Source organism: Rhinolophus sinicus, linkage group LG10 (assembly GCF_036562045.2).
Source record: "Rhinolophus sinicus isolate RSC01 linkage group LG10, ASM3656204v1, whole genome shotgun sequence".
NCBI lineage: Eukaryota > Metazoa > Chordata > Mammalia > Chiroptera > Rhinolophidae > Rhinolophus > Rhinolophus sinicus.
In genome coordinates this window covers 94,344,473-94,367,609 of record NC_133759.1, presented here as the reverse complement: position 1 = coordinate 94,367,609, position 23,137 = coordinate 94,344,473, and the positions used below count along the sequence as shown (strand labels likewise).

Sequence of the window (23,137 nt, the reverse complement as noted above, 5' to 3'; positions counted from 1 at the left end):
GGAGCTGAAATGTCTCTCCCCTCATTATTTAGGCCACAGTTAATGAGCCCTGTGTTAGATGCTGAGCCCACACACATGCCCCTCCCCTGGGAAATCTTTCTATCACCTCTTCCCCTCTGTTTCTAAAGATCAGCTCTTGCTTGATGCCACTTTTCACTGTTGTGGTAGATCTGGGCTGGTGGTTTCCAGACTTTTTTGACCACGTTCTTTCATCATAAAATTTTAAGCAAACACCTCAACTGCCACTTATTTATTTTATCAACTCTAGAGAGCTGTCGTTGTCGAACAGTGTGTTAATAAACAGGAGGGTTTACTTTCTTTCTTCTTTTATTAGTAAGGACTTCGAGGCTCTGAGATCACCCTGCCCCCCACCCCCATGGAGCGCTAGCCCTCCATGCTGAAGACTGAGGGTGTAGACGGTGAACACTACCTTCAGGGACAGGACTGTGTCCAGCCATCTCTGCGCCCTGGAGTCTCACACATGGCCTGGCCCGCTGGGGGCTCTCGGCCGTGTCTGCAGAACCAATGACTCCTGCCAGTCAGATTTTGCCAGCTACCTGATATGCTGAGGAGTCTAGCAGGTTTGCTTTCCAGATGAGGACACGTTTTCATATACGCAAAAACTATAAAGTCATGGAAAGGAAAGGTACTACTGAGAGTCAGGCTGCTTCCTTTCCACAAAGCCTGGCTCATTTTCAACCAAGGGCACCATTGGGCTCTGGGCCTGGGCTGGAGCAAACACTCAGACACAAAAAGCAAGGAGCACTCCTTGACGGTGCCTCGCATACAGACAGAATGCGTCGCCTGGGTAGGTGGGGACTCTTTTCTCAGGGTGATGGGCTGAATAATCCCGGGTCACATACAGGTGGGAATACAGAGGAGGGTCTGAGATGGCGGTTGGCCTTTTACTTTTTCACTTCCTGTGCATCAGGATTGTGTACATTTGTTAAGTGTAAGAGTATTTCTTCTTAACGGACAAAAGCAACACACATTTACAGCAATAAATTCAATCAATAATTTAGAGGGCAAAGTAAAAAGCAAAAGGCCCTTATATCCCCTGCCCCCACCCCCATCACAACCCATAGAGGTAACCACTCTTCTTAGCTTGGTAAATATTACTTTCATAACCAAACAAAGTGAAAACATATATATGAGAAAAATTAATATTAATATGCCGGAACATAAAAACATCTAGTAGGACATCCTTTGGAACGTGAACAACAGTTATCTTAGTGTGGCAATATGGTTTTTGTTTTCTTCTTTCTGCTTCTCTGGGTTTCCTAGCGATGAATTTCTCTCGGTTATGCAATAAGAAAAACAAAATTAAAGAAGAGGGACTATACAGTGAAAGCAGGAGATAAAGGGGCCAGATGTGGAGCTGGAACTGAAACAAAAATGAAAAACAAAACCCAACACAGCCGCCTGCAGAGCTCAGTAAGGCAGCTCTGTGCTCTTAAGTATGCCAACCGTAAGGATCCCGCATTCTCGCCCCGACTCCTGCACTAGCTGTAACCCTGGAAAGGTTGTCTCCTCTTGGGGCCTCAGTTTCCTATCTGCAAAATGGGGGATTGCACTAGATCAGTGGTTCTCAGCAGGGGGAGCTTTTGTCCTCCAAAGGAATATCCGGAGGCAGTCCCTGGAGACCTTGCTGGTTGTCACAGCTGGGGAGGGTGTTGCTGGCATCTAGTGGGTAGGTGCCAGAGATACTGCCAGAGATCCTACACAGCACAGGGCAGCCCCCACAAGCAAATGTCCATAGTGCGGAGGTTGAGACACCCGCCCTGGATGGTCTCTGGGCTTTCCCAGATCTGGGCAATATTCGATTCTGTGAGTTTGAGCCTAGACGCTCCTCTCCTCTTGTAGGAGAAGTAATGCTCTCATGACTGACCAGTGTGTGACTGTGGCCCACTCAATGACAAGGAGGAGGCAAGAAATAAACAACAGGGTCACAGGCAGGGGACAGTCTGAAGTCCTCGGTGGGATGCCTCGCAGTAAAAGGCAGACAGAAGGGCAGTCTCCTTCCCAGGGACTCAGGCCCTCCCTCACTCGCGTGAATGAATAGGGCCCTCTCCTGGTGCCTGCTGGCATAACAAACAATGGGCTGATGGCTCGAAAAACTCACCGAATTTGAACAAAAATTTCGTGACTGTGGAATAATATTTCCCTAATGACCACCTTAGGATTTCTCGGGAGACGAGATACTACAGGAAATACTTGTCATTGATGACAGTATGTCCTTTAAATACATAACAGACTGATAAACAGATACTTAAGAAATGCTGATTCATTTCAGATTAGACTCAACAAATATTTAAGAGTCTGCCATGACCAGACCCTCTGTGGACTCTTGGTAAACGACAGACACAGCATTAACCCCTGCAGAGAGGGGAGAAGAAGGTTTGCAGTCAGTGGTAACGGGACAACTTGGCAAGAAATGAAATTAGATTTCTACTTCCCACTAAACACAAATGTTGATTCCAGATAGATGTAAGACTTAAAGGTCTGTTACGCCTTGAAAAGCTAACCTCTAAAACTTTGAGAAGAAAACGTATCTTCATGACTTTAGAGTAGTGAAGGTTTCATGTAAGTCACAAGAGCACCGACCATACAGGAAACAAATTGATCAGTACACTAACCCTTAACAACGTCTGTTCATCAAGACAAGGAATATATTTGTAATACATGTATCCACAATATATAAATAACACCCCCACGTCAATAAGAGAAAGATAACTCAATTCAAAAATAGGCAAAAATATTGAACAGCATTTCACAACAGAGTCTGTCAAAATGGCAATAACATATGAAAGCAGGCTCAGCGTCATCAGTCATCAGGGAAATACAAACCACAATGAGATATCATGACACATCCACCAGAATGGCTACCATTGAAAAGACGGACAGATCCCAGTGTTTGTGAGGATGTGAAGAAATTAAAACTCTCATACCTTGCTGAATGGGACAACAAATTGGTACAACCACTTTATAAAACTGGCAGTATCTATTAAAGCTAAACATCTGTCTATACACTGACTCAGTCATTGCACTGCTAGGTATTTAGCCAATAAAAGAAAGAGCATACATCCACCAAAAGAAACGTACAAGATATTCATGACATCTTCATTCAGACTAGTCTCAAACTATAAATAATTCAAATGTCCATCCACAGTGAAAAGGATGATTTAATTAGACTAAGCAGTGAGAATACTGCATGCTCCATATATTACTATATATTCGTTAGACCTTAATTAAAAGCACCAAGCAAACAAACACCTCACTCCACAGGTATCGTGTTTCTGTTACTAGTATTGCACCCTGAATTTTGAGAAACATTTATAAGTACCTAACTTAAAGAAGGAAGTACACCTCTGTTTAAGTAATCACCATTTCAATTTATATTCCCTCCATCTACAAATTAATGATACATTAATAATCTCTGCTAAAAACAAAAAAAGGCAAGCCACAGAATGAGAGAAGGTATCTGCAGAATATATACCAATATGGGACTCACAACCAGAAAGAACTCGGCCAATCTATTAGCAAAAGACAGGCGATACAAAAGAAAAATGGGCACAAGACTTTTCACTCTGTACTTTTCAGTTTCCTTCCAAGGTTGCCTAAAACTATTACATGCAAATACTACTTCTGTTTTTTAAATGTACTTTTAGTTCAAATATACTGTCCGTGAATATACTTTCCTTGTAAAGTATCAGATATTCCAGATACAGCTAAAGTCTCTGTTGACCTCTAATCCTGGTTCCCTCCCTCATACCTAGAGAAAATGACTAAACTATTTGGTTTGCTTTTTCTTAGCTTTTTTTTTTTTCAATGCAGTATCTTTTGTGGGTTTTATTTTTATTTTTTTGTTGATTTTACATGTATGACATCGTAATGTGTGTCTTGTCCTGGGACTTGCTCCCCCCCACAACTCAATGTGATGTCTTTCACCATTTTCTATTTGGTATGCACAAAGCTACTTTAGTATCTTACTCTTTTTAACTGCTTCCGAGTCCTTCCCCTATGGATGGCCATTAAGTCTCGCGCCTTCCTTTCATTTTTTATTTCTTTTTTGCTATTAGTTCCCCTTTTTAATAAGAACAATTGATGTCATTTCAATATTTATGTAATTTTAGCTTCAGAAAGTAAAAGGCTCCAGGAAGCTCATGCCTCATTTTAATCTCAGAAAGCGTTGTCTTAGCATGAGGATTTCCCTAGTTGTCTGGGTAGAAACCAGAGTACTTAGTTTTGGGGAGCTCTGATCTTTGCTTTGTGTCCACCTCACATCCCCCAGGACTGGGAACAGTACTGGAAACCTATGATTTATTTCGTTCTTCCACCTCTGCTGCTGATGTATTGTGTGAGTTGCTCCCCTCTCTGGTTCACCATTTCCTCACTTATGAATTGAGGGGGTTGAAACATATATACTGTTGGGGTCTCTCTCAGCTCTGAAGGTCTTTGATCCTGAGTGTCTGTTGTCCTCAGTGATATATGTAAGTAGCCACTCGGGCAGGTATACCTAAGAAACATTTCCCTTTCCTTGTAGCCCCACTGAAAATCTGCCTCTCAGGGTCTGTTACGGGAGAAGCTTAATTGATGCTCTCAGATCACAGTTCCTCAAGAAAGGAGGTGCAAACAGGAAACAGGGAGGAAGTAAGGCTTCGGTGGCCCACCCTCCCCCACCTCCACTCCTCCTGGTGCCCCTGGAGCAGCTCATGCTCTTGAGGCCTTGAGCAGAGCAGTGTTTCCTACTCATTTCATCCCTGTGACTTCTGAAGGCTAAGTTGCCATAGCAACCCAGGCCCACTGAACCGTGTTAAAAACCTGTTACCATAAAGAGGAACACTTAGCTGTCTTGAGAATCCATTTAAAGGGGAACAGAGAGGCAATTACTCCTTATGGAGAAAGGGCAAAACTGCACATTTCCGAGACTCTCCGGTGGGAAGGGTCTGAAATAGCAGCTGGCACATGTCCCTCCTTGTAGAGATGGGGACGCTGAGGCCTGGAGTAAGCTGCTTCACTCCAGGTCACATAGACGACGGGAGGCAAGAATCCTCTTGGGCTCCTATTCTGAGCTCCTGCTATTACGGCTTTCTTCTCACTTCTCCACCTTTGTTCCACCTCCTTCTGAATTCCTTCCTTTTCCCTGCCCTCTCCATGTGCCTCCTGCCTCCAAGACGACCCCTGGAGTGGACAACTCCAAAGAGCCTTGTCTTTCACCTTCCAGCTGGTTCTTCTCCCAACAGCCAAAAGGGTCTTTAAAAGCATAAATCAGACCCCCTCTCTCTCCATCTCACAGTGCTCTAAGGGCTTCCTACAGTGGCCCCCAGGCCCTGGAACTGTGGCCACCTGCCTCTCCCACCTCAGCTCCTACCTTGTCCCCTTTGCCTCTTCACTCTAACTCACTCCGGGGTTCTATCTGTTTCTTACAGAAAGGCATCAAGCTCCATCCTCTCCAAAAACAGCACACCTCTCCCAACACCCTGCACTCTCTATCCCATTTCCCTATTTATTCCTTCACAGCACGTACCACCATCTGTATTCTCAACCTTTGGTTGTTTACCTCTTCAACCACCTCCCTCTCCGGGATAAAAATAGTAACAATCTGTCTCTCTTGTTCACTGGCCATTTACCCACCACCTCGAACTGCACCTGGCAACGAGCGAGTTGTCAATCCCCTTTCACTGAACGCATGGACGGACAGATGAATACAGGAATGGACGTCATACTCCCGCTGCCTCCTGAGGATTATGTCTCCCCAGAGCAATGTCACGTCCACGGCTCCAGTGGTACCAGTGACCCCACACAGGTAGGGCTGGGCCCACCTGTGCACACCACGCACGGAGGAGAGCAGAGATAAATGGCTTGTGCTGGGAAGAGCGTGGAGAATGAGGCTCTGTGGTGAGCCCCAGGGCTGGCGAGTGTAGACCGACGGTCAGGTGGGGAAAAGAGCGCACTGGTTCTGTGTGGTCCCGAGAGGTGGGCGAACCGGGCAGCATGCTTTTCCTCGTCATGAGACCGCGACCAACTATTTAGTTCTTACTGTGCGAGTATGTGCTGTACATGCGTCTCGCCTTTCAGCCTTTACACTCCCCCGCAGGGCAGAATCTCTGTCTCCCATCACAGCAAACTCAAGATAACACTACATGCTCTTTCCCTCAGCCTGGGACACTTGTCCCCGGCTCTCCACCAGGCGAATTCCTGGTCATTCTGCAGGTCACCTTCTCAGGGAAGTCCTCCCTCACCTGCAAGACCACACCAGGTTCTCGGTTTTAGGTTTCCATTGGACCCTGCCCTCGCTCCTCACGGCACTCATTGTACTTGTATACACATCATTTCTGTGTAAATACTTGTTCTACACGGTTCTCCCCACCACGGTGCAGGACACGAGGCAGGGACTGGCTACTGCTACACCCCGCGGCACAGAGCCTGCCCTATGGCAGCCACAAAGTCATTATTTGTTTAATGAGTGAGTGGAAAACTAAAACTCCCACGGATGGCCATGGTCTGGCAGCTAGTGGAGGCAGAGCTGGGGAAGTCGAATGGCCAGGGCTGTCTGAGATGGAACGGAGAAGTAGTGCAAGCCCGTACTGGAAGAGCACGAATCTATGCTGCAGGGAGCCCTGGGCAGGCGCAGTGAGGGGCCTCAGGTATCTGGTTGGGGTAGGGGGTCCCTCCCAGCCTGGGGTGCTCCAATCCCTTTGGGTCTAGGACTCACCAGAGCTTGCTCTATGAGCAGGCAGAACAGGATGGCATTGCCCACTTCCCTCAGACTCTGGAACACGTCTGTTTTGAGCTCTGCATACTCGATGATGTCCTTCAGCTGGTGGTGAAAGAACTCCAGGATCCCTGGGGGATGAAGGGGAACTGTCAGTGGGAAGGTGACATGGCTCAGCCGGGTTTATGGCAAGTGTCAACTGAGCAGCAGCCCCACATGTGACTCTGGGACAGCAAAAAGCCAAACCTGCGAGCCCAGGGTGAGATTTCTTTCAGGGCTCAGTATGGGAGAAAGCTCAGGAGGCTGGCTCAAATCTTCTTGGGAAAAGACAAAACACATATGCACAATGAGCAGCCGGAGGTCTTTCCCAGTCCCTCTAAATAGTTACCTGAATTCCAAATAATGACAGAAATTAACATTTATTTATAGTGTTAGATATTGTGCTAAGTACTTTCTCTGCAATATCTCATTTAATGCTCATAAGAACACCATGAGCTATGCACTATTACTCTTATTTTCACATGAAGCTCAGAGAGGGTAAGTGGCATGTCCTAAGTCACACAGCTAGCAAGAGGGGCAGTTGACACTGAAAACCAGAGCTTTGGGCCCAAGCCCTTTGTTATTCTGAAGCACACCGACCCCGCACCTGTCATCTTTATTTTTAGAAAAAACACACCAGGTGTCAAATTCTTAGTCTCCATCTGTCTGCATTCCCCAAGCCCCAGATTCAGTCCCCGCTTCATTCACTGTAAGTGAATGAAAGAATCATTTCTCTGCTCACAGATTGAGTGCCAAAAACTCCTGCTTCCTCACTCTAGAAATGCCACCTGGGGTACCAGCCTTCTCCAACTGGGCAAATGGAAGAAGGAATCCTAGAGGTGCTGAGCTAACAAAGACCTTTACAAGTAAACCTTGCTGTTCATTATTTAAACGCGCTCCCATTTGTAGTCCTCTTTCACCTTGCCAGCAGCCCTGTGAGGCAAGCCCTGCAGGCTTCATTTACCTTTGCTGATGGAAGACGATACTATTGCTCCGATGCTCAGAGGGATTAAAAATGGTTCCAGGCTGTCTAGCTAGTGGCAGAGGGAGGATGCAACCCCAGAGCTCTGCCAGCTTGTCGGCATGTTAGAGAAGCAAACACTCCAAGGTAGATGGCCGGAGCCCCCTCCCCACCATGGGATGGGTTTGGGTTATTTTCCTACCGCCACCCCCTATTCCTGGTTCCCCATCACCAACCTGGGGAGCCATACTCATGCCGGGGCAAGCGGCATATCTTGGGCATCACTTCAATCAGTGTTTTCACATACTGGAGAATGGTCCCTTGGAGCTGGTAAGAGAAGAGTACAACATGAAATAACCCACTGTTGCTGCGTATGTGTATCTTGGGGCTGAATGCTAAGCTACTGGGGTGTATGGAGGTTCTGCCGAGACCTTTGGGTAAGTGCTATGGACTGAATGTGCCCCTCATGAATTTATATGTGGAACCCCTAATCCCCAATGTGATGGTATTAGGAGGTGGGGCCTTTGGGAGGTCATTAGTCACAAGGTGGAGCCCCATGAATGGGATTAGTACCTTCATGAGATACAAGAGAGACTAGCTCTCTCTGCCATGCGAGGACACAGCAAGAAGGCAGCCATCTATGAACTAGGAGGGGGACCTCACCAGAACCCATGCCTGCATCCTGTCTTGGACTTCCAGCCTCCAGAGCTGTGAGAAATAGTCACTTGTTGTTTAAGCCACCCAGTCCATGTATATTTGTTATAACAGCCTGAGCTAAGAGAGTAAGGCACTGCTCCCTGAGAGAATGGAGCAGGTTCTCCCGGAAGGTGGGGGACAGCCCCGGTGCTCTTTATAAGGGAAAATGGGCCTTTATAAGACAGAAAAGGGAGCTCTTTCATTACTCCCTTGGGCTTACGAACTTTCAGAAGGGACGTTTCTAGGCATGTGTACTGCCTGGGGGTTGAGGTGCTTATGTGAGATCCAGACTAAGAGCTAAAATGAAATGGGGCCAGGGAACTGTGCAGACTGACACACAGTTATCTAATTTAAGCATGGAAAATACACAGCACATTTATCATTTCTGTGTCCAAGGCAGACATCATTAATCAATTACCATACTTTCCTGTTTACCCCTGGATGGTGGTAAAGGGATACAGTGGGGATACAGAATTCCCATGAGGCCAGTGCAACATTGGCAGTAGTGTTTAGCCAGAAATCCCAAGGGGAAGAAGTTGGTGATTGATTGGAGATGTCTGCAGTGGGCACAGGAGGGGAAAATGGTAGCATGTGTCATGGGTTTGCCACACTGAAATTAGACAATGCAGCACAGGAGAGGAGAACCAGCAGTCAGTGGTAAGCCCTAAAGGTCACCATCGGAATCGCTGAGTTCAGTATCAAGTACAAGGAGTGAGCTCAGGGTCAGAAAATGAGAGGCATGGCACAAGTCAGAAGGAGCACAGAAATCTAAGAGTGACAGGTAAGAGGAACCAAGGGATGAGAGCAAAGGATTCCCTGATGCTTCCTGCACACAGAGCCTGCGACTTGATTTTACAGGCCAGCTAAAAAGTGACAGCAGATCTTGCTCCTGTCCACCCCACTTGGGCATGTCCCAGGCCTCAGTGAGGCCCTCCCTTACCAAGCTCTTGACGATCTTCAGCAGTTCCTCCATGACCACGGCGATGCCCTGGTAACCCAGGAGTCTGCAGATGGTCTTGAAGTGAGGGGGCCCCACAAAGTTCCTATAGGAGCTGTAGATGTGGCTGTAGGCAATGTTGAGAGGCTGGAAAACAGAGGATGGGATAAAGTAAGCAGCTGAGCACTAAATGGATGCCAGCCTGCATCCTAGTGGGCGATATTCTGCTGATAGAAGGGATGGAAACCTGATGTCATCTGCATACTCTCACTGGGCACCCCGTGAATATGTTTGCAAGATGCTGGCCATGGAAAGAGGTGCGGTCAGTGGCCCCTGGATGGAACAAAGTCATTAGATGGAGCAGCGGTTCCCTGGTGGAAGAGGAGAAAGGACTGACTTTGTTTTGAAATGCTGCCACTCACAGAGCACCTCATGCCAGGCTTCCCGAAGCCCTCCATAGGCCCTCTCATTTAATCCACATAACAAACACATGGATAACAATTCTCAGCCCCATTTCACAGATGAGGGAACTGAGGCTCAGGATGCTAAGTAGCTTGCTTAAGGCCACACAGTTCACAGGTAACCGAGCCCTGATCTACACCCAGGTAAGTCAGATTCCAAAGTCCATGTTGTCTACTTATGATGGTGGACTTTGGGAGTTGAATTCTATTATAAACTGTACCTGGTTTTTTAGATAAGCCTTCACTTCAAAGCTTAGTTCTGAATGTATGCGTAGTTTTCCTACCCGGAACTGTAAAAATCTTGAACACAAACCCTGCAAATATGGGAAGACCACATCTGATAGTCTATTAGCTAAAATTCTCTATTAGTTGGCTAATTAGAAACCAACATGAATTAAATAGGAACTGTAATGATGCTTTTGGAGGGCTGCAAGATTCTCAACTTGCTCTGGAGCCACCGAGGGAAGATTTAATGAGGTTCAGTCTAGGTTTTGCGTTAAGTATGTTTTAGTACAGATGGATTATTCTAAACTTTACAAAACAAGCATCACACGTGTAGTTCCCACTGATGGCAAGGATACATGAAGAACACAATTGGAGGACCCACTCAAAGCAAGGATTTGTGAGGCATCAGAACACCCACTCCTGGTCCAGTTTCCCCTAGCAGTCATGATTCTCTGAATGTGAAGAGGGGAGTGGATAGGCAGGGTACCATTCTACACAACACAGTGGCTATCCCACATGGGGATGTGACCGAAGACATAGCTGGGAAATGCACCCAAAATGCAGACTTTGCCCAATATTTACATTATAAATATGGGAGCTGTCCAACAACAGACTCCGCTGGGCAAAGGCTCTCACTCCTGCAAGCGTCTGAGTGAAGCCTGGGAAATACAGCATAGGATTGTTAGCAGGGAACCTGCCTGGGGCCGAGGGTTGGAATAGATGTGACTAATGCTCGCTTCAGAGGTACAAGCTCTGGTAGGGTCATCAGAATTACCAGTCTTCCTAACCCTCACACCCACCCACGGAGCTTCCAGTACCAAGTTTCCCTTAGGACTTCCCGCAAGCACAAATAAAATTACACATAGGGTTCAACATCCCACCCCAGTTGTAGGCAGAAGAGAGTAATTTTGGAATTGTTTTACCGCACACAAGGGTCTAAAAAATCCCCCCGATAGACCCACTCAATGCACACAGTCTGCATCTTGACGATCCTACATCTGTCTTGGATTCCGGTCTAGACTAGAAGTTTAGGCCTCAGTTGATGGCCCAAGCTCAGGAGGGACCAGCATGAATAGAGCGGAATTCAAATCCTTTGAAGTAAACAAGCACCCCTCACCCACCCACCCAAAAAGAATACACCACACCCATGCAAGAGAAAACACACACATGCTGAAAAGTGCATGCACACACACCCCCGGAGGGCACCCATCTGACCTGCTGGCTCAATAGGAGGCTGGGCCCTATTGAGAAAATGTGGGAATATGGGAGCCTGGGCATTTTCTGAGGTTGGGCAAAGAAAAACAGGAATGCGTCATGACTTGAGACATGGGGAACTTGCTACAAATCTCTTCACGCTGAACCAATCCTGCTAACTGACTGAGGTACAACCCCAGAGGCCCGCCTTAGAAACTAATTATGTTTAAGATGGCTCACTTAAAGTCAAGCTGAACCAGCTTGCACAATCTGCAACGCACAAAAAATACACAATTTTATGAGATCTCAAGAAATAAACAATCCTGTTTCAGGAATCAGACCCATATTATTAATGTGTGACATAGAGACACATTTTTTTAAATAAAGCAGAACAGTATTCTAATGAGAGAAAAAATATGGTGAGTTTGATCTGGCAGATCCTGGGCACTACAATATTATTTGCATATGGACTTTAAAAAGAGTTGTGATAATAAAATATATATAACATAGAAGTTACCATTTAAACCATTTCTAAGTGTGGTATATGGGCTTTCAGTCATAAGGCTTCTGTCTCTCCCCAGATTGTAAACACAGGACAGCTACTACAAACAATGAGACTTATTTAGTTGGCAAACTGAATTTGCAAGCAATTTGCATCTCTGCTTTCTGGAATCACAATTACTGTTTTCAGAGATCCCAAGAGGAATTAAAACGGTTTCTAATTTCCTGTTTTAGTTACAATTTCTCTAATTTCCTTTAGCAATTTGAATATCATCAGCCCATCAACACAAATGCAGCTCTGTAATTCAGGTCAGAGAGAGAGCTGCAGCTCAAAGCTCTGAAGTCACCACAGGTGAATGAAGAAAAACATAAAAACAGCAACATCAAGAAAGGCCTCAGGGTAACACGGGATAAAGGACTGATAGATCCTGAGTTACAGGTTCAAATCCATTGCTAGGGCACAGGGAAAACTGCTGACGTGTCCATCCATCCCTTCTTGATGTCTGGTGAGGTAGAGGGTTGGGCTCCAAAATCTGGATTCCTTCTAGGTTTCTCAGCTCAGAGGCTGAAAGACTCGAGGCAGTCGCTGTAGAAACCTCAGGAGATGATGTGCCTCCTTTCTTGTCTTGTGAATTGCATCCTTTGGAGAAGGCAAGAGGGAGAGCAGGAAGCGAGCTTTCCTGTCCAGAGATACCATATCAATACTATAATACTCAGGGATGCCAAAATTTTTGGAGGAAACCAGTGTCATGACTTTGTAAATAACCGAATAGGATGATACACAAGGGTACGATGCTTCTCGGTTTTTTAATGTTTTCACATCATAATTCCTTCATAACTGCCCAGGCGCATTCGTTTTCTGTGGCTGCTGTAATAAATGACCACAAACCTGGTGGTTTGCAACAACAGAAATTTGTTCTCTCATAATTCTGGAAGCCATAGTCCAAATCAGTATCACTGGGCCAAACTCAGGTCAACAGGGCCACCCTTCTTCCAGAGGCTCTAGGCGAGAATTTGTCCCTTGCATCTTCCCGCTTCTGGTGGCAGCCAGCATTCCTTGGGTTGTGGCTGCCTCACTCCCATCTTCAAATGTCTCTGCTGAGATTTCTTCTCCTCTGTATGTGTGCAACCTCCCTTTGCCTCCGCTTCTAAATATACTTGTGATGGCATTTAGAATGCATCCTGAAAATCCAGGATAATCTTATCTTAAGATCATTCACTTAATACCCTCTGCAAAGCCCTTTTTCCAAATCAAGTAACATTTCCAGGTTCCAGGATAAGGACCTGATTTTTTTGGGGGGGGTGGGGGAGGGAGGACATTATCAGCTTACTATACCAGGTAAGGCAGCTTCAATCATCCCCATTTAGAAGTGGGGCATTTAAGTGAAGTGACTTGCCTGAGATGAAATATAAGATGATACCCTGCCACGTGTACCAATTGCCAAAGTAACAGAATTCTTCTGGATGGTGGGTAGATAACACCGTGGAGCCTGTGAGTGGAAGGTGGCAACAGCAAAGAGGGGGGCACTGCTATTGGTGTTGTCAGTGGGGCCGAGGCAGACACCCCCCTGGTCAGGCCACATGGGAAGAGCTGGCACCCAGGTATGGACCCAGCTGGGAGGTACCGGCGTGCTGCAGCAGAGCACCTGAGGACTATGCCCTAGTGGCAAAGGTATTGCAGGAGTTTGATGAATTTCCCTGAGGCCAAATCATGGCTCACGCAGGGTCATCGATTAGCTAGCGACGACCACACCAACAGCTTCTAGAGACTGAAAATTTATTGGGGAAATTAGTGGTATAATTGAAAGAAAGGTTTGTGCCACCATCTATATCACCTGGAAGGCAGTTTGTACGATAGCCTCCATATAAATTCCTTTAGAGAATACATTTTTAAAGTTTAGACTCTCATACGATTTTTGATTACTGAACCAGTTGTTAAAGGTTTTTTTACATTTAACATCACCCCTAACTAGAAGTGACAGAGCTCTTATGCAGGTGTACTTGGACCCGAGACTCCTGACTCCAGAAGATGAAACACATGTTGACTGTATTTGTCCAAATGTGTTTGCTGCTTTCCCTGCTTCTGTCAGCCACGTTCAGGTGGTTGGGCTCTCTCTCTCCTCTTTTAGGTCCTTGCCTGTTCCCATCATTCTGGAATCCACTACGCTGTGAAGTCTGGTCTCGACCTCTCAGGAGAAGCAAACCACAAGGCAAAGAGCTGGTGTTCACTATTGACTGCAGAACGGGACAAGATGAATGGCAGCGCATCAGAGGCCAGCCAGGAGCTCCGGCTCTGGGGACCCACAGACCTAGGCTTGGCGCACTGCTCTGCCACAGCCTCACTGTGTGATAATGCTCAAGTTAGTTAACCTCTCTGAGCCTCAGGTTCCCCCTTTGGGCAGTGGTGATAAGAGGGCCTTTCTCAAAGAATTGTTGCATGGGTACACTGAGAAAACACAGGTAAAATGCACCAAAATGTTCTCAATGGTTATTTCTGAGTTGTATGAGTTTGACGGCTGCCTTTGAACTTCTCTATATTCTTTAATTTACGTGTAATAAGCATATACACTGTTTAAAACAAAAGGGGAGGGAGCATCATACAAGGGAGCAAACCTTGCTCATTACAGCCTCTTGACAAAGCTCTGATAAACTCAGGAAATGGCTCTGACCCACTGCCCTTTTCTTGTTAATAATCATGGCTACTATTTCTCAGTCAGCACTATGCAAACACGGTTCATCTCACTGCTATAACAACACTAGAAGGCAGGTGTTACTGAGGTTTGCCCTTTACAGAAGAGTTAAGCAAGGCATAGAAAAGGGAGGGAATTTGTCCAAGGTCACAGACAGGATGTGAACCCAGCCTGGGGATCTCAGGGTCTGCATTCTGAACCCTGGGTGTCAATCAGCTTTGGGACTGAGGCAAGCCCTCACACTGTCCCTTTTCTGCCGCTTTCAGGAAGGGCACAGAGACCCCGCTCTTGGCTGATTTCCTCTGGCAGTAACTCATCCCTAGTGTAAACCAACCAGGGACCACCTGGCCCCACAGCTACAACGTGGATACACTGCAGAGGGGCCTCCCTGAAGGTGCAAAAAGAGTGAGCTGGGCTGGGGTGTGATCTCCTGAGGCAAGTATCCTCAGACGATTTATCTCACTCGCCAAGGGCTGCACTGGCTCCTCTGGGCACTGCTGCTAAAGGGCAACGGCCCAAAGGAGTAGGACGAGCCCTAGGTCAGTGCCACTAGTCAGGGGCACGGCCTGAGTGATGCCATCCCCTCCCTGGGGATCTGTGAAGCCAGAGAACTTCTAGGCCTCACATTCTCTGAGTGTCTCAACTTCTCAAATAAAAAGCCTGGTGCTCAAAATGGCATCCAGGAACATTAAAAATAAATTCCCATTTTCTGTGGCAAAAGCCGACTTTTATCTCATCACTCCACAGGCTCCCCAACTCTGGTATTTTCATTCTCCTCAAAATAACCTTTTCAAAAGGCACCTGCAAACTACTGCACTGGCTTTCCTGTGGAGAGGACGCTTTTGTGTTCTGCAGAAAGTCACGATTAGCACACATTACAGCAGGCTTTAGACATCCCCTGGGAAGACGGAATGCTACGGGAAAGCCACAGAGCACGTCTAATCAAGGGACACTGGACATTCCGACTCCACGTCTCATACAGACCCTTGGCCAGGGGAGGGTCTGTGGCTCAGGAGGCAGCTCTTTGTGACTTTTTGATTATCACTAACGTGACTCACAAGGGGACCTTCAGGGGTTCACTTGGATACTCTGGCCAAGAACCAAGAAGAAAAAAATCTGACTTTTAAAAACACACAATTTGTGTAAAATAACTCAGGTCTGAATCTACCTGAGCTAGGGCTACTGTAACAGATTATCTCAAACTTGGTGGCTGAAGATGACAGGACTTTACTATCTATTTCAGACATGTCCTGTGGGCTCCCCAAGAGAATGGTGGCAATGTAGTCTTTTAAGGTTGAGGGGAACAGGAAGAGGTGGGATCTCAGAGGTAGATAATACCTTTGTGGGAAATGGAAACGGGCAAGGAAGCAAGGTCAGGATTCTTGGAAGAAAAGGAACTTTGGGGGCCACCCAGCCCAGGAAAAGTGAACAGTTTCTATTTCTGGTGTCTCCTCCAATTGATTGACCGATAAGCAGTTTTTTGGGATGCTTGTGTTGAGAAGAACTCTGAGGCTGTGTTTCTGAGCCCAACTGGAAGGAGTGGTGTATTAGTTTCGGTGGCTGCTGTAACAAACTACCACAAACGTGGTGGCTTAAAACAATAGAAACTTAATCTCTCACAGTTCTGATGGCCAGAAGCCTGAAATCGAGGTGCTGGCAGGGCCACGCTCCCTCTGAAGGCTCTAGGGGAGAACCCTCCTTTGCCTCTTCCAGTTCCTAAAGACCCCTAATGTTCTTTGGTTTGTGGCAGCATCTCTCCAATCTCTGTCTTCACATGGCTTTTTCCCTGTGTCTCTCTGTGGGTATATTTCCCTCTCCTTTTTTCTTATAAAGATACAAGTCATCGGATTTAGGTTTCCCTCTAACTCTAGCAGAAGATCATTCTGAGGTCCTCAATTAATTAATTTTAATAATGACCTTATTTCCAAATAAGATCACATTCTGAGGTTCTGGGTGGACCTGAATTTGGGGCAGGGGGTGGACACACAAACTAACCTGGCACAAGTACCATGATGGTTTAGCAAACCCGCCCCAGGTTCAGGACTGGACAGGGCCAGTGCTATGTCGTCTATCTGCCACTCCATCTAACCCAAGCCCACAGCTTTACAGATGATGGAATGGAGGCACAGAGAATAAGAGTCTTGACCAGTGCCATATACCGAGGTAATGCCACAGGAAACCAGAATTAAAAAAAGAAGAGAATATAGAGGTGGGGTAAGAGGTGAGTGTGGGGGTGGGGTAGGTGGAAGGGGATGGAGATGAAATTACTGTTTTAGTTGTGGGATTACTGAGAAGGGCATCTTTGCATTTGAAACGATTGTCCAAAGGGCGAAAACAAAAAAAAAAAAATGATAATGAGCCAATTAGAGAGAAAATGTAGGAGGCTTGGTAGAATTAGTACCACTCAAAGGATCAATTTGCAGCAGCTTGCCAGCCTTTCCCCCCCAAATAAACAAGAGCTCCTCTTACTGGGCAAAAGCCTTTCCAGACAGGTCCCGGAAAGCATCGTGCGTACAGATGCCTGCTGGTTGCCATGGTAAATGATGCTGATCTGAAGAAATGAATAATGTGAGCGTTGGGGGCGACAGTGGGATTACTCAGACGGTGGCGAGAGAGACATCAAGGAGCGCCCAGAGCAGAGGAGGGGAGAAGGCACCATTCCCTCAGCTTGGGTCCACTCTGCCTCCGAAGGCTACGCTTTAACCGGATCCTCCTCGGCAAGCATCAGGTAAGGGACATAAATGCCTCTTGGAGGCATTTGGAAATGGCTTTTCCTTTCACACTCCGCTTGGAGGAGGGCCAGGCAATGGTAATCTGAATAGATACAAATAGGGGGAATTTCAAAACAGCAGCAGAGGAAGAAAGACTAATTTTGTCCTAAAAGCCGAGGATGCTACTAGTGTCTTGACAGAAAGCTCTTAAAAATGTCTGCTGGTGGGAACTGAGCCGGCAAAGACAGCCAGCAGCAGTGGTGAGGCAAACAAGAGAAAAGATCTATGACAAAAAACAGAATTCCTGATGGAAGGGTTTTACAAAGGTCATTGCCTATATCAATAGTAAGGAATTCAGCTCTTTTCACAGTGGTCCAAAATGTATGTACAGGGATGTGTGGGGTATTAGGGTAGGATGGATGGGTGTGTACGAGGAGACCAACGGAGGGAGCCCAAATTTCAATCTCCTTCGCAATGACCTCCCCTGGGGGGATCTGAGCACACCTGCTGTGCCCCTTTCACTTCCCATTTTTCTGGGAGGAAATTTCCAGCCAAATAGAAAAGGACTATTCCCCTTCCTGAGCATTTTAGTTAACTGTCATCCTTAGAGAAGAAAAACAAAGATTAATAAATCATTCAACACTGTGTGTCTTTCTGCAGCTCACTTCCTCTAGGAATACAAGCATGAAAACAGAAGGTCGGAGGGAGGCAGGAAGGACAGCAGCTCATAATAGAAATCAGTTTGGTTTAATATCCAATTCTGGTTAAATCTGATTGACTGATTTTTATTTTACTATGTCGTTTCAATCTAAAACAAAACCTTCTGTACTTCATGTGAGAGGAAAGGCAGAAAACAGAGCTGGGTGAGACCTATACGTGAACGTACATGGATTGAATATGGCTGCCCCCGAATTTTAGATCAGGGGAAATTCAGTAAAGGGGTAATCTAATTAATAAGAAATGAAAAAGCTTGAAGATGGCGCTTTCTTACCAAAGCGAAAGGGCTGGCAATCTGAAGAGGGCTCATTTGATTTGCCTGGAAAAACAGCAACGGGTCTTAATACCAGCACCTCATTTTGTAGTAATGTTTTATAATTACTAAACCCAGCAGCCTTCCGTTTGAAAATCCAGGGGTTAAGTGGCTTTGAGTCTCGAACTTATTATCTGAGTCACCTCAGACTGCTCACCTGTAAAATGGGGGTCTAGCTCAGAGGGAGTGAGGGAGAATATAGGAAATTTATTATTGTATGTTGAATACCTAGCATGACTTGTGACACAGCAACCGCTGGCTAACTGTTGGTGGTTATTACTGTTATTAACATTCATAATTGCAGTAGTATTAAGTAGTAGCGATTATGCTGGTATTTCTGATTTCTTGACCTATGAAACTAATTTCCTGGGTGCCCTGGCTTTGAAAAAATAAACAAGCAAAACAACAGAGACTTTAAGGGAAAATCAGTTACCAATGAGTGACAAAGCAAATCTCCTTTTGCCATGGGCAATAGAACTGGGAAGTTAAAAAAGCAGTGGGCAGAATGTTCTAGATGGCTGAGCAGACACAGGAGGTCCAGAAGGGAAATTTAGGTAAAACACTTGTTTGACTTGGAGGTCATAGACCTGTGGTGACTAATGCAGGGACTCTGAGGTTGTCCTGATTTTTCCTTTACCTGCCTTTCTTCTTATTATTCTTTTTTTAAGGGTTAGGAACAATGTTATATTTAAAAGTTCTGAGCCAGGGAAGGATGAAGCTGGAGGATGTGGATGCATCCTTTTTTAGGTCTGAAGGCCACAACCAATTTTGACATGAGACAGCCCCGATTTGAACTTCTGCCACTGTTTAGTTATGCCTAGATGAGAACCATTACCTCTCGGCCTCCATTTCTTTGTCTGTAAAATGGGGGCAATGTTAGTCTCCATCTTGAATGCTCACTAAACGGTAGCTATGACCATCATAAATAAATACTTCAATAAGGGGAAATCACTTTTCACTTTGATTCTGGTTCCAGAATCAGGATGAACATCGAGGTTGGGAACGTTTCTTACACGGGCGCCATCATCTCCTGGTCGTCCTCGGAGCCCTGCCTGGAGGACTATTACCATATTATGTACAGGCCCAACTGGAACAGCATCTTCTCTGGCTATCTTCGCTACAGCTTCCACCACGAGGAGAAAGTGCCTCGAACAATCAGCTCGGTGGTGCTAGAGCACCTCGCCCCTTCCACGCTCTACTTTCTGTGCATCAGCTGCAAGAAGATTGCCTTCCCTTACAGGCACTACTGCACCATGTTCCACACTCTGGATAAGAGTCCGCTGGCTGCGGGAAGTTCCCTGGTAGACCCACAAATCTCCCTGTGGGTGCTGATGGCTATTCTGCTGGCCTGCTTCACAGCTGTCTTAGCTTTCATCTGCCTCCAGTTCTGGTGCGTCCGCTGCCATGAGCCGCGCTGGTCTTACAGAGCTGGCAACACGGAGGAAGCCAATGGGTTGGTGAGATGGCCAGAGGAGGCCCCGGGTCTTGGGCAGAGAGAGGAAGACCTGCAGGGGCTCCCCCTGGTGGAGATGCCACGCAAGGATTCTGGAGCAGGCGCAGAACCAGAAGCTGAAGCGGAAGACGACCAGGATGCCCTCCAGAGGGAGGGTGGCGACCAACAAGCCATTCTGCCTCGTTCTGGGGAGTGAGAGGTAGGGAGGGGGCAGCCCGCATCATGTAGCTTAAAGCCCTCCACACAGTAGGTCTTTCGTAAAAATGTATCTGTAGACTACCCATTTGTGTCCCCTCAAGTGTCAGTGTTCTTGTGGGTCACCCGGGTTTGACCAATGCCCTGTGACAAAGCTTCTCAAGCTGGAAGACATATACCCCCGTGGCGTGCCAAGGGAGAAACTTGTCACCTCTTAGAAGTGTCCATCGGAGCGGGGCGGGGACGTTAGGAATTAAAAATATCATCTTACTATTAAAACAAACATGAATATATTATAATGTAGAAAGTGAAATTTGCATGACTTAAATAAAATACAATGCTTCAAGGACATTTTTGAGTTGCAGCGGGGCTTTTTGAGTTATGCTTTCAGTCAGCTGGGGCAGATGTCATCTCCTTGGTAGTTGGGGGAGCTATTTTGGAAAGGTGTGAGAAGGCTTGTTCTAGAGTGTTCCCCGACTTTCAGGCAATCACATACCACCTCGTACCCCTTCTTCATTTTTTTTAAACCATAGACTATCTTTACTATTATTAACAATATATTTTCTTTTAATTGACTCATTTTTTAACCTTAAACTTATTTTAAAAGATAGCCTTATATTACTCCAAAAATGAAAACCAGCACCCTCCTGCTACTAAGTAGAAGGGAAGAGACATAAGAATAATAAGAATGAAAACAAAGTTATATTACATTTGACTTAGATACTACTGCCTACTAAAGACTCGGAGCTTAAGGCCTGCTTTCTTATCTTTGATAAAAAGAGAGATTAGCAAGAGTTGGAGAGGTATTAAAGACACATTAGCACCAACATCAGAAGTCTTTCTTCTGGATATATTCCACAAAGTTTGAAAGAGAATTATAAAAGGAGGTATTTTTGCTTTGTTGAGTCACTCGTATTTAATGCCATGTCTGTGAACGATCTAACATGTTGTCTGTAAGCGTCCCCTGATTTGAGAACGTTACCTGGACCAGACGGGCCGCCCTGGAGAAGATACCTGCACTGTCCCAGCATCATCCTAAGACCTGCTAAGCCCCACCTTCAGGACCAACTGGTGGGGCTCATCTCGGCTCATCACACGTCTCAATCTAGGGCTCCCTGACTTACAATGCCATATTTATCTGGTCAGTTCCTCTTCTAAGCCCGTCTGATTACTTTTGAAAATTGAGTCAAAAGCAGACATTCTTATTCCATCACAAACAAAAATGTTGGCTTTTTGGGAGTTATTGTTTGATACATTTCACCCTCACAGTGCCATTTTTTTATTTTTTCAGTCCGCCCATTAAAAAACCCTAGGGGAAATAGTGAATCGCCTACATATGTCACGGTGTTGCTGAGACTTTTGTGAACATTGTTGCCCATCGCCACCGTGGGTATGGAAATGGAGGCAGAGATGATGTCTATTTTTATCTCTAATATATCCCCAGTATGTAAAATCTAGCCCAGTGTCTGGCCTATAGTGGATGCTTAATAAATGTCTGTTTAGTGAATGGCCGAGGACTGACGGTCTAGAACAGGGCACCGTTTGGGATGTTCAGTTAGTGTCAGGATGTGTACGTGTGAACAGAGCAGCAAAGAGGCAGGAGAAGCCCTGTTGCTCAGCTCTAGCTTCAGTCCACTGGATTTCCTTCAAAGCTTCACCTTCCCAACTGCTTCCTGCCTGCAAAGCCCTTATATTTATGAAGCACAAATCCCAGGATGACAGGACGATAGTGCAATGAATCAACTGAGAAGCACGAGATGGAATGCCACGACGAGAAGCCCCATGCACCTATTTCCTCGCTAACCTCCCCCCAAACCGTTCTTGCGCCGGATCCAACCCCTGGCCCAAGTTCACCCCCATCCTAGCTAGTTGTGAACAAATAAAGATGAATATACTCACAGTCATTTCTGCCTGCATCTCTCTGCTGCCTTGTTATCTCCACACCTTCCTGCTTTTCTGATTCAGGGAACATTTTTCTATTTGCTTTTGCTCACTAGCCCTCTTAGAAATAGGACATAGGCAAGACTACTCACCTTGGACCCATAGAGGTAATAAGGCTGGACGTTGGCGGGTTTATCTCTTTGCGGTTCTTGAGTGAAAGGAATGGCAGTTCGGACAAAACTAGTAAAAAAAGAGATGGGACAGGAGTTAACTGGGTCCTAATATTATTCTTCAGGAGACACAATATAGTGAGAACCCTTCCTGACCAGGTGCACAACACTGTTTCTTAAGCGGTTGCCTATAAACTCCTCTGACACACAACTGTAATCCAGATCCACAAGCTTGACTCAGGGTTTGTGGCTACTCAGAAGGTCAGTAGGCAAGAAAGTGAGAGTAGACTGGCTCTGAAAAGGGCCTTCTCCAGGGCTCCACATCTCTCCCCAACCCGTTTGCTTTCTCAAGAGCAGATTTCTGTAAACTCTTTCTGCAAAGGCCCACATAGCAAATATTTTCATCCTTGCCAGCCAGATGGTCTCTCTCACAATCACTCAGCTTCTGCTGGTAGCATGAAAGCACCCATAAGCAATAGTAGACAAATGAGCGTGGCTGAGTTCCAATAAAACTTTATGAATTTCGAATAATTTCCAGTTGTCACCAAATTATAATTCTTCTTTGGATTTCCCCCTCAACCTAAAAAATATCAATACGATTCTTAGCTCACAGGCCATACAAAAACAGTTGGGGATAAGATGTGGCTTGTGGGCCAGGGTTTTGTGAACTTGTGCGCAAAAGGATTCAAATTCCCAAATCTCTATAGAGAATGGGAGGTACATCTTGCTAAGTGTGTGGATTCAGGTGCATTTGTAAATTCTTCCCAGGCCCTTCCATTCATTCAATACACACTTATTTAATAACAGCTCTGAGGATACTGAAGGACCTGCAAACACATATGTTTTTGTTCATCTTTATGCATTTGTTTTGCATGTGAATATATCTCACCTCTTCCATCAGGTTTTAAACCTCTGTGGGGGTAAGGAATTAGATCTTGTTTCTAACTTGGTGCCTGGCCCAGAGCTGCGTGCACCTTGCAGGAGACATGTTCCACTTTGTCATGCATGTATATACTCTGCACATGTGTGCCTGTTTGCATGCATGTGCTCCCACACGTGGATGTCCTCATAAAAGTACCATCTGCTCATGTCACTTCCCTTCCTTGAACTCTTCCAAGGTTCATAAATGCTCGATCCTAACAGGCCTGTGGAGCAGGTTCCACTTCCTCCTGCGTCCTGTCCTATCTTTCGTGGCACCATTCCCCATCCCATCTGCTCCACCCTCACCAGACTCTTAGCTCCTTTGAAACTGTGCCTAGAATACTCTTCTCCTGCCTT

The 23,137-nt window shown here is 46.0% G+C and overlaps 2 protein-coding genes across 5 annotated transcripts in view; one reads left to right on the top strand and one right to left on the bottom strand.

The window, feature by feature from the left end:
- CYFIP2 (cytoplasmic FMR1 interacting protein 2) overlaps positions 1 to 23,137 on the bottom strand; it is a 111,341-nt gene that overhangs the window by 25,591 nt on the left and 62,613 nt on the right. For all 3 annotated transcript variants that reach the window (XM_074313846.1, XM_019740295.2, XM_019740331.2), the window contains 4 exons: positions 21,842 to 21,929; positions 9,352 to 9,495; positions 7,952 to 8,042; positions 6,716 to 6,846 (listed from right to left, as the gene is read on the bottom strand). In XM_074313846.1, the coding sequence (XP_074169947.1) occupies positions 6,716 to 6,846; positions 7,952 to 8,042; positions 9,352 to 9,495; positions 21,842 to 21,929 (454 nt within the window). The remainder of the gene's footprint in view (positions 1 to 6,715; positions 6,847 to 7,951; positions 8,043 to 9,351; positions 9,496 to 21,841; positions 21,930 to 23,137) is intronic.
- FNDC9 (fibronectin type III domain containing 9) lies at positions 17,014 to 21,233 on the top strand. Of its 2 annotated transcripts, none has more exons than XM_074313847.1 (3): positions 17,014 to 17,147; positions 19,137 to 19,812; positions 21,100 to 21,233. In XM_074313847.1, exon 2 carries the CDS (start codon positions 19,144 to 19,146, stop codon positions 19,807 to 19,809), a length of 666 nt encoding a protein of 221 aa, XP_074169948.1. In that variant the 5' UTR covers positions 17,014 to 17,147; positions 19,137 to 19,143; the 3' UTR covers positions 19,810 to 19,812; positions 21,100 to 21,233. The 2 variants fall into 2 exon arrangements, with proteins under 2 accessions (XP_074169948.1, XP_019595901.2); XM_019740342.2 differs by lacking the exon at positions 21,100 to 21,233 and adding an exon at positions 20,767 to 20,893.

Bases quoted from the DNA above. Each gene is read 5' to 3' on its own strand.
- FNDC9 (XM_074313847.1), top strand. From the start codon at position 19,144: ATGAACATCGAGGTTGGGAACGTTTCTTACACGGGCGCCATCATCTCC.